This window comes from Parasteatoda tepidariorum, chromosome 4 (assembly GCF_982258835.1).
Source record: "Parasteatoda tepidariorum strain Cologne lab strain chromosome 4, Ptep-v5.0, whole genome shotgun sequence".
Taxonomy (NCBI): Eukaryota; Metazoa; Arthropoda; class Arachnida; order Araneae; family Theridiidae; genus Parasteatoda; species Parasteatoda tepidariorum.
This window is the reverse complement of record NC_141758.1, coordinates 25935306-25944922: the sequence shown is the minus strand read 5'-3', so window position 1 is coordinate 25944922 and position 9617 is coordinate 25935306. Positions and strand designations below refer to the sequence as shown.

General features: G+C 25.8%; 1 protein-coding gene across 2 annotated transcripts; it reads left to right on the top strand.

Annotated features, from left to right (window-relative positions):
* The first annotated feature begins 197 nt into the window (after positions 1–197).
* On the top strand, positions 198–9186 carry ubl (Ubiquitin-like protein 5). 2 transcript variants are annotated; one of them, XM_087160817.1, is made up of 5 exons: positions 198–403; positions 985–1070; positions 6989–7072; positions 7225–7262; positions 9027–9186. In XM_087160817.1, exons 2-5 carry the CDS (start codon positions 1015–1017, stop codon positions 9068–9070), a joined length of 222 nt encoding a protein of 73 aa, XP_087016943.1. In that variant the 5' UTR covers positions 198–403; positions 985–1014; the 3' UTR covers positions 9071–9186. The 2 variants fall into 2 exon arrangements, with proteins under 2 accessions (XP_087016943.1, XP_015920736.3); XM_016065250.4 differs by lacking the exons at positions 985–1070; positions 6989–7072; positions 7225–7262; positions 9027–9186 and adding an exon at positions 2113–4193 and having other exon boundaries at positions 201–403.
* Positions 9187–9617: the final 431 nt, after the last annotated feature.

Genomic DNA, 9617 nt, shown 5'->3' with positions numbered 1-9617 from the left:
AGTTAAAGAAATTAAATAATCATAACATTATGCAGAGTTGAAAAAGAAGGTAAACTTGATTAAGCACATAAGAAAAAAATGTAAAAAAGTAATTCAAGTAAAAATTGAATCATTTTCAATTAAATTTATTGCTCTAAGGGGGAAGTAGAAGTTGAAGTGTTTACCATTATATGGCGATCTAGAATTGTGCAGAACTAGGTATCTTTAAGCTTATTACTTTCTTGAAGTCGGAAAAAATAACAATAAATAAAATTAGAAAGCATTTCTTGAATCTGTTGTGTAGGAAATATTTGTTTTGTTTGTAACTTAAAAGAGTTAAAGTTACGTCTTTTAGACGATTTAGCCGTTATATTAATATAAAAACTAAGTTTAGCACAATATTCTTATATTTTATAGAAGATAAGTAAGTTTAGTAGGAAGATATTTTTTTCCCAAGCCTAATTTTAAGATATATTTTTTGAATATAAAGCTTTTATATTTAACTGTGCAGTTTTTATGTTTCCCGAATGATTAAAGTTAATGTTTTTATTTACAAGGAATAGGTTTTCTGATAGATGAAATGTGTAACACTTCTTATAATGATGCAATCTGGAACACATTTTGTTAATGCCTAATAATATGTTGAATTAACTTTTATGCAATTAAAAATTAATTCTTTGTAAATACGTTTTTTTGTTCTATAAAGAATATTCTTTTTAGGGGATTTTTATCAGAAATATCCTATAAATAATCGGGAAATTTTTAAAAAAATTAGGAATGAATCCTGTCATACAAACATGAAATATACATATTATTTATGCCATGTATTAATATACTAGTAGTAGTTATGGTTGTTAGAGGACCAGGATGCTTAAAATTTTTTAATTCTCTTAGATGTTCAGGAAAATTTTTATTTTAAAATATAAATGTTTTGTATCAAGTAATTTATAATTTAAAATAATTGTCTTTTGAAAAATGCATTTCATTTATTAATTTTTTTTTTAGTTTCTTTTACTTTACATAAAACTTTTCACAATGATTGAAGTAACTTGCAATGACCGATTAGGGAAGAAAGTTCGTATCAAGTGCAAGTATCCTTTTTAAATGTATTTTTGCAGAATTGGTTATCAAAAATTTGCCTTCTAAAAAAGGTTGACACCCCTTGTTTTATGACATGAAGATAAAAATAAATGGTATTAAATGTATTAGATAGTAGTAGTATAAATGTTTAATAATTTATTTATTTAATAGCTTTGTTAAGTTTTAGTCTGTATTTAATTCAGTCATGATTGACAATATTGATGAAATTAAACTGATGTTGATAGTCAGGCAAGTTGTTTTGCTGTTTCATAACTTCATCACAGCAATTGTTATCTAATATTAGTCTCATAATTTTTCTAATGTGTAAATATCATATGATGTTGTACTTTTAAACTTAAACTAATATGTATATTTATCACTTGTTGTTCAAAAAATTTAGGAAATATTATTATATTTTAATTTTAATATCTTTAATTTCTGGAAATCAACTACAATTTGAGTCTGTTTTAGTTCCTATTGTGTTCAAAACTTTAGGAGGGTTTATTTAAAGTAAAGAAAATAGACCTTGTAAATTATATAGCCAAGCAAGCTTAAAATTAGTCTTTACTTAAAGTTTGTTTCAAGCATGCATCTCATCTATAGGGCATTGTTTATTAAACTAACCTAATCGGTTACAATTTTAATTTCTTCGCTTTTGAAATATATATGATCTACTGATAATGTAGTCTTTTTGTTCTTTTACCTACAAACCTTTGAATTTATGTCCTGAAATTTCCCTGTTGCTACTTTCTTAATAATATGAGGAAAAAACTACTAACTGGAAGTTTCGGACAGTCAAGACTAGTGCTCTGATTATTTAACAAAGTAAAAACTAATTGCAACTTTGATTAAGACAGCTAATTCATTTTTTTTTAAATATTTATTCTAAAGCATTTCAGGTCTAAGTACATATATTTTAAGTTTATGCTTATCATGATTAGTTATTAGCCCTTGGTATCATTAAACTGACTACCTGTTACTAACAGTTTCTAGCCTCATTTCTGTAGTCCTACTATGAACTCAGGACCATTAAAAATCCGTTTTTATTTGCAGGCTGTTGCAGATGTGGCGGTCATTGAAACAAGTGGCTGTTAAGTCTAAAATTCACAACAAAGTTTTTTTCCGCAATCATTCAAATGAATTATATAGTAAATCTCGAAAGGTAGCTATAGTAACTGCTGCTGCTTGTACAGGATTGGTGTCAGCTGTTGTGTACAGTAAATATGATTCTGCACTAAAAAGTGTTTTTGAAAGATATATTCCATATATTAATAAAATATATGAGCTCTTGCCGGATTTTTATGAATCTAAAAGCCTGGCACCTGAAACATCCCTAGAGAATAAAGAGTTGTCCAATTTTTTAAAAGATGAACCAGAAGATGCTGCTGGCTCATCTCAGAAATTTGGGGTAGATTTTAAAACGCATGTAAAAGACGGAACTGTAAATAGTGATGTAAATAAATTAGAAGTAGAGCCAGTTGAGCTGAATGTCTCATTGTCTGAAAAGCAAGCTTCAAAGTTTGTATTCAATGAAAGTTTCGTTAATGGTATGGTAAAACAATTGGAATCAAGTTGTAGTGAAACGATATTAGCATATGAAGATGCTGTCGAAGAAATTAGAAAATATATGAAGTCATTGTGTGCAGCCTTATCTGGTGATCCTGATAGTAATATTGCTTGGAAACAAGCTTATCAGGCAACTTGTGATAGAAATGCTGCTATTGAAAGGGCTGAAGAAAAGGCATCAAATACCAAAGCTTTGATTGAAAAGCTTAAATCTATTGCAAAAAATGTTGCCCTTGAAGATCCTAAACACCCATTAATTAATATGTGTGATGATACTGTTAAGAAAATTGTGAAAGAACTAAATAATTCTGAAACTAAAATAAAATCTGTTGAAAATGAAATCAAATCTACTTCTGAGTATCAGATGCTTGTGAATAAATGTATAGAAGAGTTTCGGCAGAAATTTCAAAAGTTACCTTACTATACCCATGGATTAAGCGATAAAAAAACTATTGATGAGAGTGATTTGAATGCCTTGATTGTTGAAGCTCATCAAAAGATTGAGCAATTACAGAAGCAACTTGCTAAGCAACAGGTCACTGAAGAGGTAAGACTTGGTGAGGCAGTGAGAAAACAAATATTGAATGAAAATTCTCTAATCGAGGACAAAATTGGAGCAGAATTAGAAAAAAGAAATATTGAGATTGAAATAGCTGTTTTGAAAAGAGTGTCATCACTTAAAGAAAATTTTGAATCTGAACTTAGGAAGCTACTTCATATCCAAGCAGCGGCACATAGTGACCATATACAAAAACTGTTGAAAGTACATGAGCAAGAAATTGAACGAAAATATTCTTTAGATTTGGAAGAAAGACTACTACACACGAAAGGTGCTATTGCATCTGATATGTCTGGATTGATGGCGAGGTTGAAAAAAATATTAGCATTTTTAAAAGCTAAAACAGATTTAGATGCTGAGTCCAGAAAAGCTGAATCATTATGGTTATCTTGCCAGTCCATGAGTAACAAGATTTCTTCAAATAATAGCAACTTGAATCCTTTGGAAGAAGATATTGCTTCTATAAAGCTTTCTGCGGATGAAAGTAATGTGTATGTTAGTACTGTATTGGCAGGAATACCTAATGAAGCCTTATCTCGTGGTGTATGTTCTCCTGGCATTTTAAAGCAGAAGTTTTTTGATGTGAAAAAAGTTTGCCGAAAAGTAGCAATGATCGATGAAAACAATGATTCTTTATATCGTTATTTTTTGTCTTATTTGCAGTCTTGTCTAATTATAGATGAAGTTTCCATACCTGCAGCTGAGCTTGAGGGAAAGGTGGCTGTTGATCCAAGGGAATGGGATACGTATGATATTCTTTCCAGAATCTCTTATTCCTTACAAAGTGATAATCTTGAGCAAGCTTTGAGGTACGCCAATCAGTTAAAAGGAGAGGCTAGGATTGTAGCGAATGAATGGATAAAAGAATTAAGACTATTGTTAGAAACACAAACAGTTGTTAAAGCTCTCTCAGCTTATGCAGCAGCTGTTAATGTTCAGGCTTATCACTAACGTAACTGTTGTATCAAACTGCTTAGTAATTAAATAAAGAATATTCCTTAATTTTCAATGCTTTTGTTATCTCATTTAAGTAACAACAAAAGAAGTTTTATTTTGGAGAACCATTAAACTTTATATGAAATGACTATCATTGCTGATAATATTTTCACGTTATTATATTTTACATGGTCACCATTAGGTTCATAGAATATAGTTTTTCACGATATTAAAAAAGTCAAAATTTGAATTTCTTTCAAAATAGAGGTAGGTACTGTTGGTATTTAAAAGGCAAACTGTTTTTCAATTCGTAAAATAATAAGTAATATTTAAAATAAACTTTTTCAATTAGTTTCAAACTGTTGGCCATTATATCAATACAGGTAAGCAGCTCATCTGTATGGATGTTTTTGATTTAAAAAAAAATTCTAATTTAAGATTAACTTTTATAAGTTTTTGGTTACGCTTGTTACACTTCAAAGAACCTTTGACCTTTTTTTTTTTAGAGTAGTACATATTTTTTTTACAATTTGTTTAGTATTATTTGAAAAAAGAATACTTATTATTAAAAAAATACTTCAACAAAGCATTAAAATTCATAAATTTTTGGTTAAAAAAAAACATTTTCTAGATTATTTACCATAAAAACTCCAAAGAAATATAAAAAAATCTTTCCAGTTTTGTTTTCTTTGTACTTTTTACTGAAAAATAATCAAGAATATGTTAATTTAATGTGAAGAAAAAAAAATCATCCAATTTGTCTTACTTTCCGTGGAATCACCCATAAGGTTTTAAAATGTTTTGAGTACTAGTCAATATTTTAAACTAAATCAAAGCTTCAAACTTATTTTACTCAACTGACTGTGGATGAAGTAGAATTTTATTTTTAATTGATTGTTCATATCTTGAGTCAATTTTAAATGGTACTTTTTTTTTTTTTTTTTTGAGAAATCGCAAAATTAAATCTAAAAACTTTTTTCTTTTAATTTTCTACTCTTACGGAATTCTTTAACATAAGGGTTTTTTGAATTAAAAAAACTTTTTTGGCATGAAATTTTATAATTTAACAAACTTTTTTCAAAAATTGTTCTAAGATGTAAAAAAAAAAAAAAAAAAATAGAATTTTTTATGTCTAAAAAAAATAAACTGTGAAAATGTAGACTATATATCAAGAACAAAAAAAAAAAAAAAAAATTTTTTTAGGGTTAATGCTGAGAAAAAGGGCATGTTTTAATGGGGAAAAATTTTTTTTTTCATTCAACACATTAAAATTTTTGAAAAACTAGACCTTGTTTCATATAAAGTCTAGAGGTCAAAATAATATATGAATTAAATAAATTTGGTCTTAAATTTATCAATATATATATATATATTATTAAATATAAAGAAATACCAACCACTGTTGCATTGTATAGTTGCTAGGATTTTGATTGTGATTACAAAAAAGGTTGACAGTTTTTGAAAAGTATAATTTTTCAATTTTTTAAGGACATTTATTGGTTCTTTTTTTTAAAAAAAAAATTGAACTAATTTAATTAAGTAACTTTTTTTTTTCTCAATGGGGCCAACGTGTTTGTTTAGTAATTAAATTTAGATTAGTCTCACTGACACTTTTAACAAGTGAGGAATTTGTGACTGAATTCAAAATATTTTAACTCTTATATATTTGTAATTCTTCCTACTAGTGATCATATAAGATACATAAAATGCTTACATATGAACATTGATATGCAAGTTGTTTAAATGCACATTGAAGTCTAATAATTCCTTTGACTTGTGATAATTATTGAATAAATTTTTTGAATTCTAAGATGACTAGAAAAATTTCTAAATTTTTATTTTCTCCGCTGGGCCATGTTTGTCAATATTGTCAAACAAAATTTTTGTGTTTCAAAATGTTTTTTTTTTTAATGGATATTAATAAAAACGTATGCATTTAAATATTGTTTCAAAACAAATAGTATTTACATTATATCTACATTAACACTTGTATTTTAATATAAATATATTAAAATTTATTTTCTGGCCTGTAAAGCGAAAAAATTTTTGTCTGATTTAAATTTTAACATCTCACAACAATGTTGGGAAATATAATTTTTGTGCTCTTGTGAATATGAGTTGCGTTACGAGACCTTGATGACAGTATTGTAACAGCACTTTGCACCATTCAATCATTAATCACATAAATATGAATATGATACATAAATCATGTTAATGTGATTGTTGATGTGCTATTTGTAAACTACATGAAAACAAATCAGAGTTGGGAATTTTTTAAATTTAATTTAGTGTAAAAACCAACAGTTAATTTTTTTTTATCGATTCACATTCAGGTGACTTACATACTGCTAATTTTTCTAACTGACATTATCTTTTATATACAATAGTTTTGAAATGCTGTACTTTTTTGCACCTTATTGGACATCGCTAGACTTAATTTCTTTGCCACAAAGTAATGCAAAGTATTTTAGTTACCCTATTTAAATATTTCTACTCTTAATTTAATATTGATGTGTTTAAATGCACCCCTGCTTATTTCTCGAACTACTCTAATTTTCTGACTTATACTTATTTCTGTTCTAGAAGTTGATTAATTAGTGTTCTACTGTATATTAAAGCTTATTGTATTAAAAAATATAAATTTTGATTTTAAAAATCAATTAAATGTCATTTTACAATTTACTTATTGAAAATAATCTCCTTTATCAAGAAAAATATGACTGCAGTTTTTAACCCAAAATATTTACAATTTTGAATTATATAAAATATATTTTGTATCTGTTAATAAAATTTTTGATAAAGGTATACAGAAATAGTTTTATGCTTAGGTACGTTTCAAAAATTTTGTCCTTAACATATAATTTTTAGTGGTAGTGATACCATTGGAGATCTAAAGAAATTGATTGCTGCCCAAACTGGAACAAGATGGGATAAAATTGTTCTGAAAAAATGGTAAGAAATGATTGCATTATTTTACTTACATAGCTCACTATTTATTCACTGTAAAAAATGATTATCATTGTTTAATTTACATAACTTTTACATACCTGCTTCATTAAAAATATTTTAACATTATTAATAATTTTTTTTTTAATATTTTACAGGTACACAATTTTTAAGGATAATATTACATTGGAAGATTGTATCCTTTGATGTTATTCTATGAATGAATTTTTGCTTAAAAATGTTTCCTTTACAGCTAAAATTAATAGCTTGCCAAAAAAGAAAAAAAAAATTTCTCTTCTATGAGATGTTTACATCGAAAATTCCTATTAAAATGAAATTAATCATGAATTAAAGAGTATGGTTGAAAACATTGAATAGATTAAAATTCGTTGCTGTTTCGGCACCTGGGGGAAAATATACTCCATTAAAGTTTACTTTTCCAGCTCATGTGGATTTGTTTCACAACAGTTAGGCTTTCTACCTTTTATCGCAGAAGTTATAGGTTCAAAAACGTGGATAATTGTCTATATGTTTTATTCAATTTATAATTTATTTTAACTTTTAATTTTTTTTAATAAATTTATATTTAATTTATTGTTTGTATATTGGTTTGATAAATATTTTTCAATGTACTCTTCATTTAAATCGCATATATTTGTATACAACTTTTGTTCAATGCTATACTCCTATAAATATCAATCATTTTTTTACTTGTAATTGTTTTACTGTATTACCAACTAAATTTGTTTTTTCACTGAAATGATGTTAAGTAATAATTTTTTTTTTCAAGCAGCAAAGTATAACAAGCATAATAGTATACTTTAATTTGTTTGCATTTTTATAATTAAATTTAATAAAAACTTAAATTATTTATTAAAGTAAAAAATTAAGTTAGTTTAAAAAGTTAAATTACTAAATTTTTCAAAATAATCCATGTTTGTTAATTAAAAAATAAAAAAAATTAAATATCTGTCAATTTTTTTGTTTTTAAAAAATAAATTTTTTTTTAAGAAAATATTTTAAATTAAAAATAATAATTAATAAACCCAATAAAACATGCTAACCACTTTTTAAATACAGAAATCGAGAGATAAAATTCAAACACTGGAATTTGAACTCCGACATCTGATATGACGGCAAATTTTTACTCTATTCAAGGTTTTTAAAAATGTCTCGGGATTTATAAAACTACTTGACATAAGTGCCAAAAAAATTGTCGAAACGGCAATTAAATTTAGAATGAAAATTGGCCAAAATAAAAACAAGTTGAAAAGTGATTACTCAAATTTGATATTTGCGCATTATAATAAAAATATGGGGATTTTTAAAACCATGCCGTATTTCTTAGCAAGACCTTGAAAAACCGATCAAGAAACAACATAGATTTACATTAGAATCTGTGTAAATTGTGCTCATCAATAAGTTATGACTCAAATGTCCGATTCAAAATTTTCAAATTTTTTTTTATTTTGCAAAAATAATTTCATTGTGTTCAAAAGCTCAGGTTGTGCACCCTTTATTTTTTAAAAAGTCTGTTATTTTAAGCCAATATTAGAATTTTCACTTAAAAGTATTATATAGTTTGAAAATTTTACCTTATATTTTCCAGATAATTCAAATAATTAGGTTATGAGCTGCTCAAATATTTCTGTTCTTTTTAAAACTAAAATATTTCTGTGAAGTTTTTAAGAAATATATTGCATATTTTATGATTTTAAAACTCTTGAATGATTCCAAAGTGTCACATTTTTAGAAAATTAATTGAAACAATTAGAAAATTTAACAAAAATGTTTTAATTTATGTTATAAAATTTTTTTCATGTATTTTTTTTACTAATGCAAGAGCATTAATTAAATAATAACCTACTATGTAGAAACTTTATTTTTGAAGTAACCATTATTTTAAATTTTAAGAAACATTTTATAAAAAATTTACTTTGTGTCCTTAACCTTTTTTAAGATGAAATCCATGATGGCATGAATTTAGAATTGTATTATCAATGATTTTTTAACAACAGAACTTTCAACCTATTAATCAACAAAATATTCCATTATAAATTCTACTCATGCAAATGCTGTACATTATTGTCATGTTTTTATCAATAAATGAATTGTATTAACCTAGGGTGTTTTATTTTGAATATGTTTGTTGTTTTTAATTTTTTTTTCATATGTTACTGTTTTGGAAGAAAAAAAATAAAATCAGAATAAAAATCTCTTTTTAAAAAAAAAGTTTTCTGAGTCCATTTTTTTAAAGACATTTATATAAGTATCTTTGATTACTAGTTAATTAATTTTCTTGTGCTAAAAATCTGTTTATATCTAAGACATCAAACGAAACATAAAAAGCTAGACTATCTGCCATTTCAATAAATGGTGACATTATGTTTCATTAAATAAATTCAATATATAAATTGAACATATAATTAAACAAACATTTTGAAGAATACAATGTTTGTTACATCTTTTAATACAATTGTATTAAAAGCCCATATTCTTCATCCTATCCTACATTTCCTAATTACTAAATCTCTTTATGGAGTCAATAATT